Here is a 27,519-nt window from a genome sequence, read left to right on the forward strand (position 1 = left end):
ACATATCTATTTCAAAGTTACTGTAAGTGGCATATTCCTCAACTTGAGTCTTTAAATAAGATGGTGGGACACAATGGGTTAGCAGCTGACAAAGTAATGTATATTAATACAAGACAAGGACAACGTGATCATCTCAGCACACGCAGAGGAAGAAGCTGCCACATTTCTGCGTTTATTCCCGACAGACATTTGGCAAGCTGGAGACCTGATCAGAGGCATTGCCAAACAACGCTAACATCATTCTCACTCGTCAGAGACTGCGGGCTTTCCTCCTCCCATCAGAACAAGACAAGGATGCCGGCTTCTGACAGTCTCTATACTGGATGGCAGGCTTAGCCAGAGCAACCAGGCACCAAAAATAAATAAAAGGCATCCATCTCAGAGATAAAAACTGTATTTGCGGGCAACACACTGCTACTTTAGGATTCCTAAGGAATTCACAGAGTAACTATTGGAACTAATAGATGAGTCCAGTAAGGTTGCAGGGATTCCAAACACAGTAACACACTGAGTACATCATAAATCTAGAGATGAAATTTGAGAGCAATTATACATAGTAAAATAAAAAAACACTTAAAGAGTTTATAAAGTAAATATAAGACATGTAAAAAAACCACAAAACATTGCTGGTGAAATATCTAAATAAAAGGAGAGAATTCACTTCATTGACTGGCCACTTCAATACAGATAATATTTTCCTCAAACTGGCCAATGGGTTCAACACACTGCTATCAAAACCCCAGTAGGGGCCGGCGCCGCGGCTCACTAGGCTAATCCTCCGCCTTGCGGCGCCGGCACACCGGGTTCTAGTCCCAGTCGGGGTGCCAGATTCTGTCCCGGCTGCCCCTCTTCCAGGCCAGCTCTCTGCTGTGGCCAGGGAGTGCAGTGGAGGATGGCCCAAGTACTTGGGTCCTGTACCCCATGGGAGACCAGGAGAAGCACCTGGCTCCTGCCATCGGATCAGCGCGGTGCGCCGGCCGCAGCGCGCTAGCCGCAGCGGCCATTGGAGGGTGAACCAACGGCAAAAGGAAGACCTTTCTCTCTGTCTCTCTCTCTCACTGCCACTCTGTCAAAAAAAAAAAAAAAAAGAAGAAGTAGATTAATTATTGCCTGGTGCTGGGACACAGGAATCTTTTTGGAGTAATGAAACTTCTTTTTTTGCAATTTATTTTATTTATTTGAAAGGCAGGGTTACAGATGGGAGAGAGAGAGATGGTTCACTACCCAAATAGCTGCAATGGCCAGAGCTGGGCCAATCTGAAGCCAGGAGCCAGGAGCTTCTTCTGGGTCGCCACGTGGAAGCAGGGGCCTAAGCACTTGGGCCATCTTCCGCAGAGAGATGGATCGGAAGAGGAGCAAGCGGACAGGAACCGGCGTCCCTATGGGAATTCAGCACAGCAGGCAGAAGCCTAATCTGCTATACCACAGTGCCAGCCCCATGATGGACCATTTCTAAAACTGGACTCTGTATTTACTAAAAATTATTGTACATTCAAAATGAGTGAATTTTATAGCATGTACATTATTCCTCTATGAACTGTTTCAAAAACATACTCTTAAAAAAAAGTAAAACACAGGAACACAGGTTTAGCACTTTTGTTGATGTCTTTTACATTATAAATGCGTAGAGAATCAAGGGTAAGCAGGACTTTACCGTAAGATGAGAACACCCGTTGGCTGAGAGGAGAAATAAGCTGATTTGGGGGCTTAGCCTGCATTTGTGAATCAAAATACATACTTTGTATCAAAGAATTACTTTATGTAGTGAATATTTCTCCCCTTTAGGGTTTTATGCATCTTTGCCTGGTTAAAGCTAGTTGTTTGACAGTTGGTAAAAATATTTCTCCAGCCGTAAGTAACATCCTGTATCCACACACTGTGGGGAGCAGCCCGGACTGGACTGAGTTACTGGAATTAAGACTTATTCTGTGCATCTGCTCTCCCACAATATGGCGCTGGGAGAGAAGTAAACAGCTTCCGCACAGCTGCCTCCAGTTCAACCAATAAACTGTAGGACTTGCTACTGATTGGAGGAGAGCAGCATACTCGGCGTGTGGGCAGCCGAGTTGGGATTGGCGGAGGAGGACTATAAAGGAGGAGAGAGACGGCATGCACCAGGAACATCTAAGGGGAACATCTAAGGGGAACATCTGAGGGAACACCTGTGCAGCCCCCAGAAAGCCGGCCGGCGGTGTGCCGCTCCCCTGCGGAAGTGGGGAATGTGGCCAGGGGGAACTGCCCTTCCACGGAGGTGGAAGGGATAGTAGCCAACCCGGGAAGAACCAGCAGCAAACCCGGGGAGGGCCGAGCAGATGAAAGAACAGCGCAGGGTCCTGTGTCGTTCCTCCACGAAGAGGGGGAGCGACAACACACTATGCAACATGAATGTGTTATAAAAAAGTAGTTCATGGTGCATTAAACTTTATCTGTAAACTTAGACATTCTGGTAGTGTGAAGTCTTTCACTACAAAGTCATCCTCTGATGAACTGAACCAGCTGTACAGTGACGTTATATTAGACACAATTAGCATAGCAGTGCAACTGTTTCCTCAGTCACAATCTGCCAAGAGTTAGAGGCATTTAAAGCTAAAACAAATCTGTATGAATTAGAAAACAGCAAGATTGGAGAGATAAGGTTAATACTAAATATTAATCTATAAGTGATGATTCACTGTTCCCAGGTTATAAAAGGTATCTAATAAAGGTAGAAAATCAGATGTTTTTGTGCCACTGTTTGGCTCTAATGTGCAAAATCTGTAGTGTGTTTGACAGTGCTGTAGTAAGACAGCTGAGATGATTAGTTTACTGGAATGTGGACAGTCACCTAGGTTGGCTGGCGCAATGGTCACAATATTTTCAGGAATTACTTTAATTACCTTGTAGGACTACAGAGAGATGTTTGCTTTCTAGCATGTACACAAGTTCTGCTGAATGTTTAAGGAATGCCCTGAAAAGAGAAGGAAACATACTGTTAAAAATAAGATTTCCACTACAAATATATTTCAAAAGTGTACAACTTGCTTTATTGCACTTCACTTTATTTTGTGTCACAGATACTCATGTTTTTAGAGCTGGAGGTTTGGGGCTGGTGCTGTGGCGCAGTAGGTTAATCCTCCGCCTGCAGCGTCAGCATCCCATGTGGGCACCGGTTCTAGTCCCAGCTGCTCTTCTTCTGATCCAGCTCTCTGCTATAGGCTGGGAAAGCAGTAGAGGATGGCCCGAGTCCTTGGGCCCCTGCATCCACATGGGAGACCCAGAAGAAGCTCCTGGCTACTGATAGGCCCTGCTCCAGCTGTTGCAGCCATATGGGGAGTAAACCAGTGGATGGAAGATCTCTCTTTCTGTCTCTCCCTCTGTAAGTCGACCTCTTAAATAAATAAAATCTTTAAAAAAAAAAAGAGTTGGAAGTTGGTGTCATTCCTGTGTCCAACAATTCTATCGTGCCACTTTTCCAACAGCATGTGTCCCCTTCATGACCCATGCTCATAAGACAGAAACTTAATTGATAAACGTGTGCGTGTTCTGACTGTTGCATCAATTAACTGTTCTCTCATCCCCCTCCTGTTCTTGAGCCTATTCCCAAGACAGCAAAATATTGAAAGTGGGCCAATTAGTAACTACAATAACCTCTTAAGTGTACAAGTGAAAAGGGATGAATCATGCCGTCTTTCATTTTAAATAAAAAACCGGGAATGGTTACATTTAGCAAGGAAGGCATGTAGAAAGCTGAGATAAGCTGAGTGCTAGGTCTCGGGTCAAACCTCGTAGAAACACCTGTGCACAGACCCACATGTGGAAGTGTGCATCAAACTGACGAAATCTGAGTAAGATGTCAGACTGTAGATTGTACCTGTAGATCTCACCAATGCCAATGTCCTGGTTTTGATGCTGTGCTCCCATTATCTAAGATGTTACCACGGTGGGAAGCTAAGTGAGGAGTCCATGGCTTTCTGTACGATCTTTGTACCTCCTATGAGTCTATAATGATTTCAAGATAAAAAGCTAATGAAAGAAGTTGTACAAACCTGACATATTCTAACCACCGGGTACTTTCCAGTGAAGATAACCATTTTTCTTCAGTTTCTTCAAAAGGCTCTGTAATAAATATGGCAATTTTAAATATGGCTAAAGATACAGGCATATATAAACACAATCACACATTTTAGGCTTTTGAAGCTTAATTTTATGTAAGTAACATCAGAGGTAAGAGATAACATCGCAGTCTCTAACATTTAAAAGTTGGCTCTCAGTGTCATGAATCTTCACTTTAGTAACACAGAATACACATCTAAGGTGACTTGTTATTATTCTCTATCACATAAAACAAAGCACTTCCCTCTGCACTCCGGGAGATGTCAGACAGGCTGACCAACTCTGCCTCCCGAGGAGCGATTCCCAGCCTTCCTGGTCAGCCTGTGTCTTGATTCTGGCCATCCTGATCTGTGTGAACAGAGGCCCAGGCACTGTCTCACCGCTTCCTGACTGCAAACCACACTCTGCTTCTCTTCCCGAGCCCTGCTGCCAGTGCTGCCTCTTGAGGCTTTGCTTATGGGGCCTGGGGGCTGACCATTAAAAGGAGGTGGCACCTGTGCCCAGCCCAGAGAGCAAGTATTCAGACACTTGGCATGGGGCTGCAGAGCTCTCCTTCCAGGCAAGTGTCAAGGCTGCCTCTCCTCACCCCTAGGGCACATGGAAGCCACCTGATAACAGACACATTAGAAAACTTGATACCCAGGTCAGGTCACCCATCCCAAATAAAACTAACTGTGCATTAAAGCCTTGAAGTAAGTCTGTCTGTAAGGTAGCACGGTGCTCCACTCAGCAGACGCTTCTAGAAAACTGTTCTATGTGCCTTTCAGGACGCAGAGACGATATCACAGGTTCATTTTCTCTCCAAAACAAAACGCAGCTTAAATCTCACTTTCTAGATTTTGATATCCTCATACAATAAAATCTGTATACAAATCTCAATGAGCCTCTCCTTAAATATAATCTATTTCTATATCTTTAAGGAACATCACTTTCCCTGATAGAACTCATGCAATTCTTTACCCTCCATACAATTATATATATATATAGTAAATATATCTATATACATACATACATACACACACACATATATGAATTTGAAATGAGTGAAATTACCATTAACACACAGTTGCTTTAGTTTAACAAATGCTGCCTGTATTTCTTGAATGTTAGGCAAGGTCTTATCCAAATCTGATTTGTAAACGTCACTTCTCTGTGGATGACTTTTAGTTATTGCATTACAAATCCTAATAAAGACAAAATGAGTTAGTCACTAGTCCTTCATTCATTATTAAGCACTTACTGCAAGCCAAGATACTATCCTAACAGCTGGGGACAGAGATGAGAACAAGCTCAGCCCTCACGGAAGTTACACTCTCAGCAGTGACGGGTCCATAACCAGAACACAGTGCTGGGGCCACTGCCCCGGACGGCTCAACCCAGGCGACTTGGGGTTACTTTAGATCAAAAATCCAAGAAAGCTCCCTGCGAAGACAGCACTGAAGCTGAGACTCAAATGACTAAGAACAGAGCAAAGTCTGGGTAAAGTGTTTGAGGCACAAGGAACGTGGGTGCAAAGGTCCTGTGGTGGGGGAAAAAGGCTGGGCTGCTGGAAAAATCCAGGGAAGGCAGTGAGGCTACATGACATGCCTGAGGGACAAAGGTGTGGAGAGGGGACTGGACACCAGAGGACCTGTCCTGTTCAGGAAGAAAAGTAGGAACGCTGACAAAACAAAAGGCACTGAATGGACTCTTAGCTTGATCAATTAAATAACCCAAACTGCCACTGGCTGTAGCTTTATACCTAACTCTTACCCAACTGTGTTGCAATCTTACTTTTTTCTTTTGACAGGCAGAGTTAGACAGTGAGTGAGAGAGACAGAGAGAAAGGTCTTCCTTCTGTTGGTTCACCCCCCAGATGGCTGCTACAGCCGGCGCGCTGTGCCGATCCGAAGCCAAGAGCCAGGTGCCTCCCCCTGGTCTCCCATGTGGGTACAGGGCCCAAGCACTTGGGCCATCCTCCACTGCACTCCCGGGCCACAGCAGAGAGCTGGACTGAAAGAAGAGCAACCAGGACAGAACCGGCGCCCCAACTGGGACTAGAACCCGGAGTGCCGGCGCCGCAGGTGGAGGACTAGTCTAGTGAGCCGCGGCGCCAGCTGCAATCTTACCTTCTTACAGCAAAATTCCTAAGTGGGCACTTAACCAGTTTAGAAAACAGGGGTTAGAATATGACAGTTTCTAATGCGATTAAGAGGACGTTTAAATCCACAGAGAATATGGATTCATGTGGACTGTGGACCCCTCATTTCTGGAAAACTGAATGGACATCTGAGGACCACTTGAGAGTCACCCAATTCAGCTCAATGATGTCGTGGAAAAATCCCAAGATCTGGCAGTAGGTATACGGGCTGGGATATTTCTGAGGTGCCCAGAGCCTGTGTTCTAAGATCTGTTCATGTGTTCCTAATTTAGTCAAATACAGACAAATATCCTGGCTACTTCCTGGGTGTTAACTACATAACAGTGTGTTAAACACACATTCCAGTTAGGAAAGACAAACATCACACACACACACACACACACAACGCAATTGAAAGCTGAAATTAAGTGTTATGAAGGAAAGTTAGAGACCTCTACAGAATGATGAGTGTGAGGGCTGACTAATTCGGAGGAAGGCTAATCCTAAAAAGTGTGCTACAAAGAAGGAGGACCAGTGGGCAGGAGAGGAAGGCGATGTGGATGAGCAGGAGGAAGGCAGCCAGGATCAGGGGGTGCAGATCTGTACCACAGAATGTGTCCAGGGTGTGCAACATGGAAGGAAGAAGTGACAGCACTTACAATGGCTGAAGCAGGTGGATTTGCAAGCTCTCTGAAGAATGAGGTGAGGAGGACTGACGAAATATGAAGATGGGGAAAGCAAAGAATAAAGGCATCGAGGCTGAAACCTCAGTTTAGGAGTGGGCTCGTGAGGCGTGCAGGCCGTATCCTTGAGTGTGCTTTTGGACAAAAGGAGTTTACAGGGCCTTTGAGACCTCCACACGGAATGTGTCAAATTAGACTGGAGACAACAACAGGAGTCACTGTGCACTTACTCCTCATGTAGGATCTCTGTCCTTAATGTGCTGTACACTGAGGCTTAATGCTATAACGAGTACTCAAACAGTATATTTCACTTTGTGTTTCTATGGGGGTGCAAACGATTGAAATCTTTACTTAATGTACACTAAACTGATCTTCTGCAAAAAAAAAAAAAAAAAAAAGAAATTATCAATTCCCAACTTGACTCTCACTGGGATTAAACATGACAATAGGTCTGATCTGATTTCATCATCACTTAAAAAAAATCATCTATTATTTTTCACTTTATGTTTCTGTGTGGGAGCAAACTGTTGAAATCCTTACTTAAGGTATACTAAGCTGATCTTCTGTATATTAAGATAATCGAAAATGAATCTTGATGTGAATGGAAGGGGAGAGGGAGTGGGAAAGGGGAGGGTTGTGGGTGGGAGGGACGGTATGGGGGGGAAGCCATTGTAACCCATGAGTCGTACTTTGGAAATTTATATTCATTAAATAAAAGATAAAAAAAAAAATTAGACTGGAGAAATAAATGTACTGGTCACTAAAGCCACAGCCCTGTATGCACTTCTTCAGGGTAAAATACAGACTGGGAAGAGGAAGTGGCCTTAGACAGCCTCTAGGCGACGTCTGGGGAAAGAACGGGTGTGCCCACGGGAACAGGGCTGCAGGAGCGGAGGGGGACAGCAGCTGAGGGCCCAGAGCGCTGCCCAGTGAGCGGTCCACAGCGTGGCAGCTACTGCTGGAACTGAGGGCCCCTGCTTCAGGGACAAGTCACTAACGACTTCAGCAGATGCTGCCAAGCTCATGTGCAGTGGCTCATCAAAAGCATTTCCTAGCTACTGTGACTACGTAGACCTTGTAAGACAAAAATAACACACAATAAATACAAGAAAAGTTGATTTGTCCTGAAGTCACTCAATTGGACCTCACAGCACTGGTTTTTTTATTTTTCATCTACTTGAAAGTCAGAGCGACAGAGAGACAGAGACAGAGAGACCTTAGTATCTGCTGGTTTAGCCCCCAACCGCTAGGGCTGGACAAAGGCCTGGAACCCCATACGGGCTTCCCATCGGGTGGGAGGGGCCCAACCACCTGGGCCACCATCTGCTACCTCCCAGGCAGGATGCATTAACGGAAAGCTGGATTAGAAGCAGAACTGCCAATACTTGAGCTGGCACTTGGAAAGTGGATGTGGGTGTCCCAAATGGTGGCTTAACCCCCTGTACAACACCCACCCCAGCACTGTGAAAGTGTATTAATGCCACGTTACAGCAAGATGTCAGTAATGTATGATCCTCAAGTACCTTATAAAGCCAAAGAATTAAAATTATATTTAGTATAACTTAAATGTTAGTAACCATATTCACAATCTCTTCAAAATGGCAATTCTTATATAGCATATATGGTGTTAATAATAAGACTATGCCACTTGCCAAGTATTTTCAATTAACAAGGAATTTACTGTATACTTAGTTATGACAAGTACAATATCTAAAACAACAATGACCGTATCTCAGTCACCTCTGGTCAATCTTCCTCTGCTGCAGCACATCCTTGATGAGGGCCATTCGCACAAGGGCACTGCCGTTTGAGTGGCTCCAACACCAGAGCTAGGAAAGAGGCAGACCCCTTACTTGACTGGGGGGTGGAGACAGAGGACATCAGTGCTAAGGAAGCCAAACAGAAGGCACTTACCGGTATCCTTCTTCCAACAAAAGAATGGGAAAAGATCTTTAGATCTTGGTCTGCTAAAGAACTTGGCACTACAAAGTATTCTGGAAGGCTGCAAGACAAAAAAAAAGAAAAAAGATCCTAATCAGAGTATTGTGCTGAAGGCAGAACAGTGCACTCTATAAACGCTACCTGTAATTAAACACGCTTATCCCATTTAACATGCACCCCCACGAACAGCAACGTGGAGGGATGGGGGTCACTGAGGGTCCTAGGCATTACACGCTACACCATGTGCCACGTGGCCAATTCTCACACAATTTAACTTGCAGCATGAGAAAAATCTAAAGAAGGTATCAGAAATCTTTTCCAGAATGACTATTAATCAAATATGCAAGCAGTTATTGAAACACATACACATTTTTGTTTTGATAGGCTGCAGAGAACTTGAGTCTTAAAATAAAGCATCCAGAAAAAAATCATATATACTAAATGATATTAAACATATTTTAAAAAGAAATTCCTGGTTATGTTTGGGGATTCTAGGAAACCAGTTCAATATTTTGAAAACTGGAAAGAGGAAAAAAGTAGTGATTTATACTTCCTTTCTGTTTTTTAAAAATTTATTTATTTATTTGAAAAGCAAAGAGTAAGAGTGAGAGAGGGAAGGAGAGAAGGAGAGAGAGGGAAAGGTAGAGGGAGATGGAGAGCGGGAGAGGCGGAGGGGTGGAAAGGGGGAGGGGGAGGGAGGGAGGGAGGGAAGGGAAGGGGGAGAGAGGGGGAAAGAAGAAGGGGGGGGGAGAGAGAGAGAGAGAGAGAGATAGAGAGAGAGAGAGGTTGACTGAGGTATTTTTCACCCAGGGGCTCACTTCCTAATGCCCACAACAGCTGGAGCTGAGCCAGGCAGAAGCCAAGAGGCAGGAACTCAAGGTAGGTCTCCCACGTGGGTGGTAAGGACCCACCTACCATCATCATTGCCTTCAAGGGTTCACATTAGTAAGAAGATGGAATCAATCAGGAACACAGCCAGGACTTGAACCCTAGCACTCCAATACAGGATGTGGGCATCCCCGCTGGCATCTTAACCTTCAGGTCAAATGCCAGCCCCTACCCTGCCTTTCTTATTACATAACCTGTATTTCAGGGTACTAGTGGCTGGTCAGAAAAAAGGTCTGAAAGAAAAATGACAGAATTGGAATATGATTAACAGCAACCCCTAATGAAGTAAGCGATCTAGGCAATGATTCTCACTCCCAAAGAACACTATTTTTGCAGCTAAAATCTTAACATAAATTGGAAGACTATGCTGGATGGGTCAGGTTGACAGCCTAGAACCCTGGGTCAGCCAGCATCACAATGAAAAAGCAACTGAAAGACACACGCACACATATACACACACATGTGCACACACACACATATACACACATGTGTGTGTACACACACATATATACACGTGTGCACATACACATAGTCACATATTCTTCTTCACACACACACACACACACACACACACACTGAGCCAGTCTCAGACAGAAGTTGATCCAACAGGAAGCACACACCACCTCCAAATGAGACACTGTGGCCAAAAACATCTAACCTGAATCCAGTGAAGCCTCTAGAGCTAACACTTTACAGGAAATACAGGAAACAAAGGAATGTGTTAAAGGACACCACAGGGATAAAACCAGCAGCATCTGAAGTATGGAAAGTTCTATGGCACAAATGACTTGGCTTTGTCAACCAAAAAATACGGTCAGTAAAAATAATGGGGGAACACAATTGTGTATTAAAAGGTTGAAGAGACATACCAACCGAATGGAACCTCTATACTTTGCTTGAACCCTGTCTGAACAAACCAACTGCACAAGTTAACAACATAAAAGCAAACAAACACTGGCTAGACTATTGATAATAGTAAAGAATAACTGCCAAATTTTTTCAATGAATAATGGTATGTGTTAAAAAAAAAAACCCTTATCTTTAAAATATTCATTAAAACTATTAAAAACAAAGATTCCACTGCCCATAACTTGAAAGTTATCCATTACAGCAGAGTTTGATTATTCACGTCATAGGGAAGTCACCCCCAGCTTAACAGCAGTCAAACTGTACTTACCAAGTAGATACCATGTAACCCTCATTAACAGAACACACTCTCCACCCGGAAGCACCAGTCCTCTTGACTTCTCTGTCCCAATCTGAGTACGTTTCAAACAGCGGAGTTTTTTGGCTACTGCCAGCACCTGGTCCACTAACTCCACCTCCTCCGCTTTCACAGGGTACTCCATTCATGTTGCTGGCTGCAGGAAAAAGCGCATGCTTACTCTTGTGCACGTCGTGTTTCACGCACCATGACTCCCCCCATTCCGTGCTTCCGGTCACGTGTGCACTTTGTAGTATCTCCACTTCGCCGCATCCTTCAAGCTCCTCAAGCATCGTCTCACCCTTCCAGGCTAACATCCCTACCAGCTCTTTGCTGGCAAACACCGCTGAGCTGCCCGCCCTCCCCCAGATCTGCCTCTTCTGCCTCCACCTTGCCTTGACGACTTCCACAGGATCATGCTGGCTCCTCTACTGTGCTGACCTCTTCTCCCTGCCTTTCACTGACCACCTTCCAAGCAATGCGGAATGCCTGCTGCCCACATTTCTTCTCTGTTTATTGCTCCTTAATTTTCAGCAGTCGCCCATCTCTCCCATTCCATGGACACTACGGCTGAGCCTCCCTCATCACCCTGCCCTACACTGTGGGGTAAATCCAAGTCCTTGCTTATTTTCTCTACATTTTACTCGTGAAAATGAATACATCCAATAATTATCTCTGTTCTCAAGCCCACCACATCTTTCATTTCTCTAACACTGACTTCTCATCTAATTTGCTATTTTCTGTCTGCTCATTAGAAAATTCTTGGTTTCCTGTATCTACTCAATTTTCCTTTGAGAAGGTCACACAAAAGGTTCTTTTGCTTAGCTTGAGTGTTGCTCCCACACATAGACTTAGCACGTGGAACTAGACTTCAATTTCCTTAGCAAGGAGCCTTCCTATAGAGGGATGCAGCTATCTCCCAGGAACATCCCTCAGCCTCGAGTGTGCCTGCAAAGTGACTAGAGAGAAGCTATCGCACAATCAGTCAGGTTTACGGCAATCTGGGGTGATCGGTGGCACAACCCCTCTTGACCCAGAATCTCACCACCACACACTTCAACTGTGGCCAAGTCTCCCCACTGACATCCCTGACGGGATGTCCTACTGGCTTTGAACCAGACAGCAGTTACAAGACACTCTTCCCTAACATGATGCTAGTACCCAGCCCTACACTTCTAGTTGTGTGCATTTTCCAACTGAATGAAGACAACCTAACAGCTTCTCTTGGTCTTAAAGAGCCTCACTTAAATGACGTGGCCTCGGTTCTCCATTCCTTCCAGTTCCCATTCTCCTCTGCAGCCACATGATGTCCTTCACTGCCCCATGAATCTACCATGCCCATTGCTACTGATCATTTATTACTCCTGGTACAAGTATTTTCTGAGCGCCCACCAGATGCCTGTGTGTGAGAGCAAAATGGTAACATCTGAGCTCTATCCTGAAAGCACTAACGGAGGAGTAGGCCGTGACTGCAGTAATCGCAGTGCACTGGATGTCTCAGCGCAATGAAGACGCGGGAGAGGAAACCCCTAACTCTTGCTGGGGAGGAAGGCTGGGGCAGGAGGCTTCAAGACTTGACCACATCTGAACAGAGTGCTAAGGAGTGAGTCACAGTGGCCAGGTGGCTGGTAAAGATGACGCAAACACACTGGCAGAGAACATAAACAGAGTACAACTGTACAACATCAAGTAACTAGATACTGTTAGAGCAGTAGAGATGCAAGCGATGGTGGGAAAAAGGCTAGAGAATTAGATGGGGTCTGAACTCTACGTCTGCGCTGCAGGAAAGAAAAACTGCTAGCTGTAAGTGCCCAATGAAATATAAACTAAAATGAAAATAAAATTTGAGTTCCTCAGTTGCACTAACCTCATTTCAAGTCCTCAAGAGTCACATGTGGCTAGTAGTTATCCTTCTAGGCAGCACAGAGGAGAAAATATGTCCATTACTGGAGAGTGCCACTGTAGATTATGAAAATTCTTATGTAACTGTGAAGTTTTTCTGGCATCAGAATTACTCAGTGTGAGACCAGCATTACGGTGTAGGAGGTCAAGCCACCGCTTGCAACACTGGCATCCCATACTGGAACGCCACCCCAAGAGCCAGCTGATCCACCTGCTATCCAACTCCCTGCTAATGCACCTGGGAAAACAGTGGATGATGGCTCAAATATCTGTATCAAAAATACACGGCACCCACGTGGGAGAGTTGGATTGAATCCCAAGCTCCTGGGTTCAGGCTAGCCCAGCCATGCCATTGTGGCCATTTTGGGGAGTGAACAAGCACTCTTCCTGTCTTTCCCTCCCACGGTAACTCAGCCTCTCCAATAAATAAAAAATAAATAAAAAAGAATTAGTAATTCTAATTTTAGGAATTTGTTAAATATGAAGATGGCAATTCTAAGCCCACCTCCTGGAGTCCAGTTCATCTCAGCACTTTCTGTGGGGAAACACAACCACCAGAATATGCACTGGGCAGCCCGGGCACAGTGGTCTCTCCAGAACATAAAACCTGCCAGGAATTATCAGGCAATTCCCAATCTATATGGAGTATTCCACAGCACCAACACACAGAAACCTATTCAATACCAGAAAACTGGTGATTCATCATATGACTAAACTGGGGGAAAAACCCACATGACCAGCTTGGTAAATACAGGAAAACATTTGACAGAGTTCAACACCTGTTTATCATTTTACCAAAAAAAAAAAAAAAAAAAAAAAAAAAAAAAAAGGCTAGCAAATTTGGAGTAAAAGGGATTGTAACTTGAAACAGGGAATTTATGAAAAATACACATCACACAGCATCCTCATCAAATCCAGGAAGAGAAATGATCCTGTTAATGTTACTGCTGTTCAACACTGTACCAGATGTCCCAGCCACAGCACTGTCAGACAAGTATAAAGAATACACTCAGACTTTTAAGAGGGGTGTGTAAATAGACTGATAACAAAGCCCTAGCTGAGAGGCTAACACTGAATAGTTTTTAGTGTTCTGAGTTGAAGATTTTGTTAAGCAAGGCTGAGAATGTGTTATTGCTATGAAACTGTTTCTCTGTGATCTAATTTAGAAGTCTAAGCCTAGATTTCCCGTTAATTTTTAGAGGTTCCAGCTAATTCGGTCCACTATTATCAGTTTGGCCTCAAGCAACAGGATCAATAACAACAGTGGTCAGGACTAGGTTTTTAGTCTAGCAGTCACTCCCTTCACATTGAGTACTTGGGTTTGATTCCTGGCGAGAGACCCTAACTTCAGTTTCTCTGCCAATATAAACCTTTGGAGGCAGCAGGCTGTAGTACAAATAATTAGGCTCCTGCCACTCACATGGGAGATCTCGGCTGAGCTCCCACGCCCAGCTCGAGCTCTGGCTGTTGAGCGTTTGGGGAGTGAAACCAGTGGAAAGGAGTGAGAGCTGAGCGAGCCAGTGCGTGGTTCACGTAGGAAAAGGGAGTGAAACCAGTGGAAAGGAGTGAGAGCTGAGCGAGCCAGCGCATGGTTCACACAGGAAAAGAAAACTACCACATTAATGACACTGCAGAAGAAGGTAAAAAGAGGACTGTGATCATTACTGTGTTCAAAAGAGAAAGAAAGTGGCTCTTAAAGGGGATATCCTGACTTAATGAGCCTGTGGTGAACCTACGTAGTTGCGTTTCTAAAGGCCCCAAAGTGATTCTGATGCCTGTGGCTGACTGATTTAATCACGAGTGGTAAAAGAACTGACAATTAACAAACTTTAAAAATTCCTACAATGGTTCAAATGGATTAAGTATTTTAAAAAAACGATTCAAACAAAAATCTAAGACCTGTGTTAACATAAAGGATAAAATTTAAAAATAAATTTCACTGAAAAGGTGCATTTTCTGATGTGCAACCACAATGTAACCTCAGACCTCACCACAGTATTCATAAGCAGTTCCATTAGGAGGCAGAGCTGCTGGCACTGAGCCTACAAACAACGTCAGGCGGTTTTCAATGACTCTAGTCCAGGGGCCGGTGCTTGTGGCATGGTGGGTAAACCTGCCGCCTGCCGTGACAGAATCCCACATGGGCGCCGGTTCAAGTCCAGCTGCTCCACTTCCTGTGCAGCTCTCTGCTACGGCCTGGGAAAGGCCTAGAGGATGGCCCAAGCCCATGAGCCTGCACCTGCATGGGAGACCTGGAAGAATTTCCTGGCTCCTGGCTTCAGATTGGCCCAGCTCCAGCCATTGTGGCCGTTTGGGGAGTGAACCAGCAGATGGAAGACTCCTCTCTCTCTTTTTCTCTCTCTCTCTGCCTCTGCCTCTCTGTAACTCTTTCAAGTAAATAAATAAATCTTTAAAAAAAATTCTTTAGTCCAGAAGCATAATCTGACACCTTATCAATTTTATAACAAAGATATATCTCTACTTTTAAAAATCTTTGCCCAATAATAATCTGATCAATGAAAAGAGTTCTCATGGTTTCTTTTCAAGGTGAAAAGAAAAAACAGAAATCACTGTTGTTGCTAGTGCTCCCGTGGCGTCTGTGTGCAGCAAAGTTCTGAACCTTGTGGTTGCTACACATTTTCCTGTACTCAGGACACCCACAGAAGTGTTTGGATGACTGCTGAACTTTTCAGAAATGGTTTCTACTCTTGTGATGCAGGTTTGTGAAAGAAAATCTCACAATGTTTAAGGTCAGGTAAAAGATTCTTTTCTTAAACAGTTGCAGGGGCATCTTCTAATTTCAGATTTTACTGTGGAAATAGCATTGCCACCTACCTGCCTGCAAAAAGGACTCCTTTAATCCAGGCAATGAATCAAGGTGTCATCCAGAAGTTCAAGAGTAGATTATTGGGCATCTTTCACTCACAATTTAATGAATTCTGACTGTAGTGTGTGGAAATTTCAGGCTTCTTTTGATCTTAAAGATGCAGTTTATGCTTCTGTAACAGCATGGAAGGATATTAAAGGATGTTATCCTATGAGTCATCTTAACACAACTTTGGCCAGTGTTATGTTCATGAAGTACTTGTCAAAGTTGGACGGGTTTGAAGAATGTAATATAAAAAGGTATTGCTGAATGTTTTAGGTATTAAGTTTTACCAGTAAACTATAGAAGAAGAAACAGAGGACTGACTAATAGAAAACCCAGTAGGAGAGGAGCTACTTTGGTTTTTAACTGTTTGAAGCATTATAAATCTAAGATGCCTAAAAGGAATGAAGGAAGAGAAACGTGAAAAACAATTTAGAGGAGGCATCAGGTTACCAACTGTGGAACAGTTTACTGCATTTGCTAAGCCCAAGTCATTAAATTACTGCACCAGTCATGGGTCTATACACCGGACCAAATCATTTCTATTAGAAAAATAGTAGCATGAAGAACTGGTCTGTTTCATAAACAAGTTTAAGTGGGAACTGAAGACTGTCTCCTTCAACTCGTCCATAGACCCCTTGAAACTTTCAATGCTACTCTCTTGCAACTTTGCAAAAGGATCTTATTGAAGGTAACTGGTGATCACCATTCTGTAAGCCTGATGATGACCCAAAGGAACACCTACCTAACAGTGCAGGAACTATACTACTTTAAGATAATAAGTGAATTTAGTTTATATTCAGAAATAAACTTAAAAATGCAAATGTACTGTTCAAGTCTAAGCTATAACTAGTGTACATTTTGAAAAGAAAAATTAAGTCACAATACTTTTCATCCAATTTCTATATTGCACTATAAGACACAAGTTGTTCTGCAAAGCATTTTTGCATATAACATCTCTTTAGTCTTGATATCTTTTAACATAATAAAAATGTACTTACACCATCCACTGAGTACCAATACTACATTTTAATGTATTTACAATACAGTGATGTTGGAATATACTTTTATTTTGTAGGTTATTTAGATTATTATCACAGGGTTCAAAGTAACAAGATATAAAAGTCCAGTACAGTTATTAATAATTTGTAAGACCCAGACCAGGCTGCAATGAATGAGTCTTTCATTATACAACAGACTGATTTATTTGACTTCGTGTGCTTCAATCTAGCTGACCTGCAGTCATTAACCCACATGTGGGCTAAGACACAGCCTTTTTGTTTTCCTCTATCTTTGTAAGATTTTAAAAAGTTTATTAAAATTATATCTGTATATAATTAGAAAGTACAGAATCACAAGCTCCTCTAGAATTTTCCTTGGTGACATCACAGCTGACCCAGATAATGCAGACAAAACTATTCTACTTACACAAAATTCTGTCATTTGGATAAATGTTCATCTTCCTTTCATTACTCTTACTCAGAAACACAAAGTCAGTATTTTGGCAATCTTAATGAAATCCATTAAAATTTTTAACCACTTCAGCTTTTGTATGAAATTATACCTTGCCAGAAAAGATCATGCTTTTCAACTACTTTTTAGATTTTTGCCAGTGTTCTTAAAAAGTAAGATTATTTTAACCTGTGCGACCAATTAAAATGGGCTGAAGATTTATTCTTCATCATAAAAGGCAAGTAAGTGACTGGCGGTAAAATATTTGATGTGGTGGGCAGGTGCCGTGGTGTAGTGGGCTAAGCCTCTGCCTGTGACGCCAGCATCCCATACAGGTGCCAGTTCATGCCCTGGCTGCTCCTCTTACAATCCAGCTCTCTGCTTATGGCCTGGGAAAGCAGCGGAAGATGGCCCAAGTGCTTGGGCCCCTGTACCCACATCAGAGACCCGGAAGAAGCTCCTGGCTCCTGGCTTTGGACCGGCCCAGCTCTGGCTGTTGCAGCCATTTGGGGAATGAACCAGTGGATGAAAGATCTCACTCTCTCATCTCTATTTATCTGTAACTCTGTCTCTTGAATAAATAAATTTTTAAAAAATGACATGAATCTTGTAAGACCACATTTATAGTCATTTAAGGTTCTTCCTGACCACTTTTCATGAAACAATCTGGTTATGGTGTAGGGGGATAAAGCCTCTCCCTGTGATGCCGGCATTCCATATGGCCACCAGTTTGTGTCCTGGCTGCTCCACTTCTGATCCAGCTCCCTGCTAATGCACCCTGCTAAAGCAGCAGAAAATGACCCAAGTGCTTGGGCCCCTGCACTCACATGGGAGACATGGATGAAGCTTCTGGCTTGGGCCTGGCAGTTGCAGCCATTTGGGGAGTAAATCAGCGGATGGAAGATCTCTCTCTTTACATTTCTCCATCTCCCTCTTTGACTTTCGAATAAATAAATAAATTTAAAAAAATAGAATCTGACAAATATTGGTTCTTTTAGTATACAGTGCTTCTCTAACAGTTATGAATCTGTTTATTAAAGTTTCATGTGCTTGGAGGCTTCTGATAAACATAAGAATAAAATTTATACATGTAAAATTAGTTACAATATTCAATATGTTCATATTTACCTGAATTGTGGTATTTTTTCCCAACATATTCAAATGCAAAGAGTAGCTGGAGGTCTGTTGGCTGGGAATAATGAGCTATTGCAAGGCATACCTAGGAAAAATTCTACATTTAGAATTTGATTTTAACACACTTAGTTAAATGAAATGTACAATAAGGCCTTGGTCACTGGGAGCATCACCATGGGGCAGTGATTACAGATACTATTTACAGGTTTTTCTGTTGACCTAGAATGTGAAAGAGCCCCTTATGGCCAAGTTTCTCATTCACTGATGTGCCCTCAGGATACTGCTAAATCTTTAATCAGTACACGGTAAGTATTCAGTATGCATATAGTAAGTTGAATTTTAACAGAAAAGTAATTTTATTCCAGTAAATGGAACTGTAAAGTCACAGAAGCAGTCTCCAGAAAGGCAGTGAGAACATATCCACTCACCAAAAAGAAAGGAAAAAAAAAAAGCTTCATTTTGAATGGACTGGAAAGGTGTATATATATGCACACACACACGGCATACAATTTTACAGTTTATACCTCATGGACAAAAAAGTCTAATATAAAGTCCACAACCACAAAAAATAAAGAAACCCAAAATACATGGGTGGCTGTAAAGAGGTACATCAAAAAAACCTGGTTAGACTACAGTGGTGGGGGACTACGTCCTGAGGTGGAAACGGATCGAGGTTTGAATTCCTCCATCGAGCACTCGCTATGTAACTGGAGTGAAGTCAGTTCCTCTCTCAGCCAATCTGCTCACCTAGAAAATAATACCTAGGCGTGGTGAAGATAATCTTACTGTATGCTTGGCCTTTGGAGGAGCTCCATTTATGGAATTTGGGTTTTTATTATTTTCAACTGCTGTTGGATAGAATGAAGGATGGTACTTTATGCTTACAAATCCTGAACTAGACTGTGGGAGAAAAAGTTCTTAAATGAGCAGAGAAGAAAGAAGAAATTTTGTAAGACATATGCAAGAAGGGTCCAGCAAAATGTAAACAAGGTTAAGTATCACTTAGAAGGTAAAGCATTAAGCCAGACAACATACTCTGGACAGTGAGCAAGAAAAGTTTAGTCACTAGTTTTGTCAAATTAGTGGTGTTCTGAGTGACTTGATATAAATTCTATTAACCACAAAACATGTGTCAGTTTATTATTTAAACTATATTTTATATGTTAAATATCTTCCATGGAATAAATGTTTCTTGTCTGACTAAATTATAACAGGCAACCAAGGAAATGAAATTGATCACTACTTCCAACCAAAAAACAAAACAAAACAAACTTCCTCTTACACAGTATCTCAACTTCTCAATATCTTTAGAACTTTCTCTAAGGGTCCCACTTAGAAAAGTAAGAAGACGGTTATCTACATTCCCATTCCTACTCTATCAGTCTTCCTCGAAGTACTTCTTATAGTAGCAAAACTACTGAAATCTGTACTTTGAAAAAGTCACCTCTTCCTATCCCCTTGGGCACGATATTTAGCTTGTAAGCTTTGTTGTACTTTTCTCCACAAATTTTTCGGCCCATTTCACTACACTGCCATAGCTACATCCTTAAGCCATATTTACATTATGACACTTTAATAGGCTTCCCTACATCCTGGAAATCCACATTACTTAAGAATTCTCTTCGAAAGACGTCATTTGGAATAATAATTGTGCTCTCTTGGTATCTTCTATGTTTCCCAGATACCTATACAATAAATTCCCTTATTCTTGACTCCTCATAAAACTGGCTCTCCTCACTGGTCACCCCTCTCTTCCCAATGTTCAACTCAGTAGTTCGTGGTCAGAGAAAACCACGTATGAACGTATCTCACAGCCTCAGCCACCTCCTCTGTCACACTCTTGGGTTGGGAACTCCTTCTACTCCTCTCAGCCAAGCATGTTGGAACTATCCATTCTGTCCCACACCACTCCCTCCACAAGCCTTCACTGGCTGAACCACTTTCAGAGTATTACTTTCAGAAACCCTTCTGTTGTCTCCAAATAATGACAATTCCAACACAAAGTGGCACTAATTATTTGTGCTTACAGAACTGTACTTTCAAGGTACTCACATAATAGTGTGGAGTAAAAGTAGGACAGGGGTAGTTGTTACACTTCGACCATCAAGTTCAATCACTTAAGAGGAGATGCCACATTTCTTACTCATTCAACAAATACTACTGAGCACCTACCATGTTCAAAGCCTCAAGGATGGAGTGAATGAAAGTCAAATCCCTGTCCCCATGAAGTTTATATTCTAGTGGAGAAGACAGACACTGACTAAGACAAACAAGAAAAAATACAGTGAATCAGACAACTGTAAGTGCTAGAGGAGGCACAGACAAAAAGGGCAGGAAAGGCATGAGGAAGCATTACAGTGAGAACAGAAGAAAGGAGACTGCAGACGTGGACACTGGGCTGAGGGCCTCTGCAGACGGGCACCGGCCTGGAGACCAGGGCATTTTGTAGCTCCGGGTCAGCAGCCCTCTGAGGGTGCTTTGTGTCTAATAGCAGCTGTATTAAAAATACTAGTTGACAAAATTAGTTACCACAGTGCTCTACATCAATTAATACTAGTCTATCACATTCTCTAAGACAGTTAGAAAGCAGTCACAAGCCCTGTTTACATAAAAGAAATTCACAGATCATTGACTATACAACTTTTTTTTGTGGTCACAAAGCAAAAGCATCAAGAATAACAACAAAACAAAGCCTATCGGCGAGATAAAACCCAACACAATCTATTTCTAAAAAGTCCCTTAAAAAAGCACTGTATCTCATTAGGTTAGGAAGTGAGAATGTTTAATATCACCTGCACTTAAAGAAAGAAAAAAATACTGTGAAACTAGCACTCAGTGTAACTGCTCCCGCAGTGGGTGATTTGTGGGGTGAGGGGACACAGCTTGAACCGCAGGTACTGTTGTTTGGTGGTCTGACTACAGGTGCACAGACAGCCTTTTCATATAACTGAGGTAAGGGGTATCTTTGGGGACACAAAGGCACATAAACTTGTGTATCTGACTGGACATGGATTACATTCATGTTGTTACCACAGAACCCTCTGAAGAGAAAGCCAAGTGTCTTTCTTTCTGAACTTTTTCATACAATTAAAAAAAATTGCAGCAAATTTCTCCTGAGTTTTTGAAAGACTTAAAAATAAGTTCTCATTTCATGTAAACTCATTCCAATTTCATAGTTATTCCCTAAACATTAAAATTTTTAGAAAAACTATCTTTAAAAATTGGCTTTGAAATAGGTGCCCTATCATAAGAAATGATAAGAATGCTGGTGTTAAAGACATTAAATTATGGAAAATATTTTACTGCAGAAAAAAATTAATCTACTTTAAAAAAGAAGGAATTTTTGGACCACAGCAGACACTTCTCTGGACAGAGCCAGAAGTACCCATAGTTCACAGCTTCTCCTCTAAGACAATGTGGTGGTACAGGACTGGAGAAGCTCAATCACAGGAGATACTCAAATCTCAACAAGTTCCATCCCATTTGCAAACAAACCAGTTTTCCTCTATTACTTTGGTCTGAAAACCAAGGATTAAATATAATATTCAAGGTAAAAATGATAGTTTAAGAAAAAGCCAACTTGTTTTTTCCTCCAAAGAACCACTCATTTCTAGAAAGTACGCCTGAATAAGGTGTGGTTTATAACCAACTAATTTGAGAATAAAGCAGAGACAAAGCATATACATTCCACTTACCAACTATATATATAAAGATATAGATAGATATGTGTATATATATATATGTATATATATATATATTTGTAAGCAATAAGTCATTATTTAAAAACATTTTTGGCCCCTCAACTTTAAGCAAAGTTTCTTCAGCTAGAAATGGTGGCTCAATGTTGCCATGAGGTTAGATGTCAAGTTCTATATCACTACATCCCTTCTTTTACACAAACTTTTCGCAAACATCGTTTTCCCATGACAGTCCAAGGATAATGAGGATGAATAGATATAGTTGAAGAATAATCTAATTTCATCATGATATAAATTGAGACACTGACTAGACACCCAGAAGGTTTTAGAACAACATTTAACAAATGTGAACTAATTTAGTATTTTGAGATTTCATATTTCAAACAAAAACTGCAAAACTTTCAGTATTTCAAAACCTAATCAATCACCCATCAGAAAACTCCAAACATGCATCTCGTCATTTTAAGACAACTTATAAAATCAAAGCATTTTTTCCAGAGAAAACTTAGTATTCAAAGCTTCTAGGAGGTAAAATTGAGCTGTAACTTTCCAAGTTACCTAATTTTAGATGAAAGCTTTCATTTGAAATAAGAGTGTGCCAGCATTTCTGTTTTATCTCAGAAAGCCACCAGACTTTGGTAGCCACATATAACCAACTCTCTGTGTGTGAAAATATGTAAATCTAGGAAAATTTTTATTCTAATTGCCTGTATGTTTTTCCTGTATTTCCCTCCCCATGACTACACAAAAGACACAGAGTATTTCTTTCAGGCCTGAGGTAACGTGCTGTTTATACTTTCAGACCCCAGGGAAAGGACTTTTGTCCGAATCCTGGTTTTGGGAAAGGGCACCAGCTGGTGCAGCTTGTGCACAGGGTTCAATGAGGGCCTTCATTATTCTCAGAAGCACAACAAACAAGGGATACGTTGAATTTTCAGAGGACTTATTATGTTTTGTTCATTTGGCAACTAATCATTTGTGTGGGAACATTTTTATGCTATGCAGTCTCCATTTGCCCCTGCTTCATCTTCTCCACTAGACTTAAACTCTTTAAAGAAACAAACAGCATCTACCTTTTTCCTATTTTTGAGCACACTGACTCACACATCAAAAATAACCCATTTTTTGGCTCATGAACTAAGTCAAATAATTATGATTTCTACTTGTTAAATAGTGTCATCTGGGGCAGGCGATTAGACTTGTGGGTTAAGATGCCAATTGGGATACCTGTACCCACATCAGAGTGCCTGGGTTCAAGTCTCAACTCTGTTCCTGATTCCAATTTCCTGCTGATGCACACCCTGGGTGGCAACAGAACATAGCTCAAGTGACCAAGTCCCTGCCACCTGGACTGGGTTCCTGGCTCCCAGCACCAGCCTGGCCCAAGTCTGGCCATTGTGGACATTTGGGAAGTGGAACCAGTAAATAGCAGCTCACTCTCTATTTAAAAAAAAAAAAAAAAAGTGTTATCTGAAACATACAGTAAGGGAGTAAGAGTGAGTTAAGCTTCCCAAAAGAATACTGGGCTACCAGTATCAATCCCCTACTCAAAATGTCTTGTCCTAACTCTGACTCCCAAGTTCTGCAACATCCCTTCTCTTGAGATATTATACATTTCAAGTTAGAGTTGTCACAAGCAAGTTCTTGATGCTTTGATCAATTAGATTACAAGTTTGAGAAAGTAACCTGGCTAAAATATTTTACATATAGTCTACTACTTAATTAATTCTAAAGTCCTTCTGTATCAGAAAAGGCATACCACACTATAAAAAGCCAAAGTCACAAATATCGGAATCAAAGCGCTCAAAGGGGCCATCACAGTTACCTATCGAATCGTCAATGGGAGCGTGCCAAGAGCTGGTTACACAGACTCTATTCAAAAACTCAGTCTCACAGCCAGCCCATGGTGACACTGCTGGACAGTCCCCATGGTCATGTATTTTCAGACAGCCTTCCACCTCATGCTGACTCTCTATGAAGAAACTAGGTCTGAGGTGGCGGGAGAACTGTTGCTTCTAGTTCTGGAAGCAAATCTACCACTTCCTCATCGCAGTAAATGGAGACAGCTGCCTTAAGATCTTTTAGACCTCTCATTTTGACATCACAAGAAATGTCACTGCAGTCTAATGACCATGAGAAGGAAATGCATCCACTGCTTGGTGGTGCAGAGCTGCCTCAGTTCTGAGAAAAAGTCACTCCTATTCCACTGTTGCTCTATTCCCAGTACACGGGAGGAGGCTTTCTTTGGGAATTTTGTCACTGTTCTTCACATTTGCTGCATCACAGATTGACAGAGGGACATGGGGTCTACAGGCTTCACCCTGCTGGCAAGAGCTGGAATATATAGCGAAGTGGAGATGTTTGCCCTTGAATTTACTTCATGATCAGGCAATAAACATTCTGGAAGGCAAAGGGGAAAAAAATCAAACAAAAAGTTCCTAGCTTTGGGGTGGGTGTTGAGGCACAGCAGGTTAAGCCCCTACATGGATACACACATCCCATATTAAAGTGCTGGTCTGAGTCCCGGCTACTCTACTTCCTTTTCGGCTCCCTGCTAATGTGCCTAGGAAACAGTGGATGATGACTCAAACACTTAAGTTCCTGCCACTCATGCGGGAAACACAGATGGAGCACCTGGCTCCTGGCTTTAGCCTGCCCAGCCCCAGCTGCTGTAGCCATTTGGTGAAGGAACCAATAGATGAAGATCTCTGTCAGTTTTTCAAATAAATAAATAAAATTAAAAATGTTATTTGAAGTATACGAATTCCATGTATTTCATATTTACAGATTTAGGAATATAGTAATAAATAAATCTTAACCAAAAAAAGTTCCCAGTTTTGAGCTACCTCTGTCAAGTATCATTCAAATCAATTTATTAAAATTTCCTTGAAGCTCTAATAATTACTAGGCCTCTCCCATAACTCGCCCAGCTCTTATGTAACCTGAGTCAAGTTCTCAGTTGTTTCACTTTGTGGAATGAATTAAAGACCTTACCAAATCCCAATCACAGCACATCTTCAACCCTGCAACCAAGGACACCAGCCACTACCAGTCTAAAAAAGGTCTGTAAATTTCCCCATTAGATCCAGAATATTTTAGGAGTTGACGAGAAAATTATATAGCATGTTTTAAAGCAGCTATAAACTAATATAAGAAAATAGCGGTTAATACTCTTGGGTTTGTTTTACTCGAGGAGACATCTGATAATTTCCCATAAAACAAATCTAAGCAATTAAGGAATGAAGCTTTCCACACACCAAGACAGCGAGGAGCCCAGGACTGGGTCAAGTTAACAGTTTTACCTTTTTGGCACTTTCAGGACCTGATTCATCAAAGCGAAATCTGACAATTCTGAAATCTTTGCAATAAATAATTAACTCTGTTGGGTTAAATTTCAGTTTCTGGTTAGGGCCTAGGACTTTCTGCTTCCTCTTGTGGTCATTTACTAAAAGGAAAAAATATAGAAAAAACGTGTGAAAACTTTTTGTTACTTACATTTTGTACACTTTCACGATTTCTCAGTGAAAATAAGTAGAAAGGTACCCATCACTTGACCACTGCTTCTCTGCAACCTTCGTATTTGTCTATAACTCCTAGAACTTTGGGGTCTATTTTGAGTTTGCTTTTGAAGATACTTTAAAATATAATCTGCATGCAACCACCACCATCTACATACATTTAATGATTAAACTTTTAATTTAAAAGAGGACAAAATATTGAAACTTTTATAAAAAGCTGTACAATCTGTATCTCCGTTTTAAAATAATTTTCTCAGTTTCCCTCTCTTAGTTAACGTTCAAGGGACTAAAAAAACACATCAGTAAATCTACAGAAACAAAATTCCAACTCAAGTACTTAAAAGGTATGATTCTTTAAAGAAGAATTCCAGCGCAGAGCCCATTTTTATTAGAGCAATATGTACAGAATACTACATACCTGTGACAATTTGTTCAATGCATGTTAAAGGGACATCATGTTCTCCAAGAAGGAGGTTTCTATAATGGAATTTCTGAAATAAAAAATGTTCACATAAATTTTTTCCCAGTAACCTCACAATGATAATACAAGCCTTATGTTTACATGTGATGAGAAACTGTAACAGCGATTTCTAAAAAGCACAGGAAGCTTTTCCCTGTGCAGCTAGGACCATTCTGAGGACACAGTATCTTAGAGCACACTGCAGGAGTAAGAAGCATGTTAAAATCATGTTCTCTCCGCCTTTCTCTCCACACTCTATTAAAAAGAGGTGGAAATTATGTTCAAATGTGTAGCACAATATTATTATAATACCCAAGCACTTCACAGGCAAACATCTGTATATCTGGTTCTGGAGCAGTACTGGTTTCCCATATGGGTACTGGTTCAAGTCCCAGCTGCGGCACTTCCAATCCAGCTTCCTGCTAATGTGCCTGGGAAAGCAGCAGAAGATGGCTTAAGTGCTTGGGCCCCTGCACCCATGTAAGAGACCCAGAAGAAACTCCTGGCTCCTGGAGCCCAGTTCCAGTCATTAAGGCCATTTGGGGAATGAATTAGCAGATAGAAGATCTCTAACTCTGCTTTTCAAATAAATTAATTAATTACAAAATGAAAAATGAAGAAAAAGGGGCTCCTAGGTCATTGCATTACAATGGGGTAAAATCATACATGATTTTCATAATGGAGATTTTAAGAGTAGAAAATATCTTCTTAGAGCAGAAAGCCCACCAGGAAAAAATACTTCAGAAAAAGCTTTTGACAAACTATAACATTTTTTTCCCCTGTTAAATCAATGTTTTATACTCATTTTTCAAACTAAGAACACAGTTGACAGAGAATTTCAACTTGCTGGCAGCAGGGAACTGGTTTGTTTTTCCTATTAATGATACCAGATTTAAGCTGCTCCAGGTATATGCTGCTCATTTACACTGAATGCTAGGGCCAGAGATCATAATGATACAAAAAAAAAAACCTAAGGAAAAACCCAAGTCTACATCCAATAAGCCAGTATCTTTATATACAACGTATTGGTAATACCTCAAGTTTATTCTAAATATACCTACAGAAGACTGTAATAAACACATAAATTGTAACAAGCACATAAATTAATAAATGACTATATGAAAAATAGTTATCCACAGTGAGACCATTCAATGCAAAGTCTATGGTTAATAAGCAATATTTCATTAGACAACAATTACTATAATAAATAGAGATCTTGGGAACAAATGTGTGTAACACTTTATAAATCAAAAGAAAAAGAGCTGAAAGAAAAGTCCAGGACCTGTAAATGAAATCAATGACTAAAACTTTTTTAAAAATAAACTTTGCTTTTCAGTAAGAATATAATAGTTCAAGAGGTTTTTTTCTTTTTAAGATTTATTTATTTATTTGAAAGGATTACATAGAAAGAGAAAGAGAGAGAGAGAGAGAGAATCTTCCATCCGCTGGTTCTCTCCCCAGATGTCCACAACTGCCTGGGCTGGGCCAAGCAGAAGCAGGAGCTTCATCAAGGCCTCCTACATGGGTGCAGGGGCCCAAGTGCTTGGACCATCTTCTGC

The 27,519-nt window shown here is 41.6% G+C and overlaps 1 protein-coding gene across 5 annotated transcripts in view; it reads right to left on the reverse strand.

The window, feature by feature from the left end:
* The window catches only part of MTMR10 (myotubularin related protein 10), a 51,330-nt gene that overhangs the window by 9,287 nt on the left and 14,524 nt on the right, over positions 1–27,519 (reverse strand). For 3 of the 5 annotated variants that reach the window (XM_051822254.3, XM_051822255.3, XM_089311188.1), the window contains exons 4-12: positions 25,919–25,991; positions 25,285–25,427; positions 18,279–18,369; positions 10,901–11,084; positions 8,809–8,896; positions 8,635–8,723; positions 5,146–5,276; positions 4,026–4,095; positions 2,877–2,947 (exon numbers count right to left, since the gene is read on the reverse strand). In XM_051822254.3, coding sequence (XP_051678214.1) covers positions 2,877–2,947; positions 4,026–4,095; positions 5,146–5,276; positions 8,635–8,723; positions 8,809–8,896; positions 10,901–11,084; positions 18,279–18,369; positions 25,285–25,427; positions 25,919–25,991 — 940 coding nt within the window. Of the gene's footprint in view, positions 1–2,876; positions 2,948–4,025; positions 4,096–5,145; positions 5,277–8,634; positions 8,724–8,808; positions 8,897–10,900; positions 11,085–15,664; positions 15,805–18,278; positions 18,370–25,284; positions 25,428–25,918; positions 25,992–27,519 lie in introns of those variants that run through there. The other 2 variants (XM_089311189.1, XM_089311187.1) reach the window with 2 other exon arrangements.

This window comes from Oryctolagus cuniculus, chromosome 12, assembly GCF_051225735.1.
Source record: "Oryctolagus cuniculus isolate XC-2025 breed Fujian yellow rabbit chromosome 12, ASM5122573v1, whole genome shotgun sequence".
In the NCBI taxonomy this organism is placed as follows: domain Eukaryota; kingdom Metazoa; phylum Chordata; class Mammalia; order Lagomorpha; family Leporidae; genus Oryctolagus; species Oryctolagus cuniculus.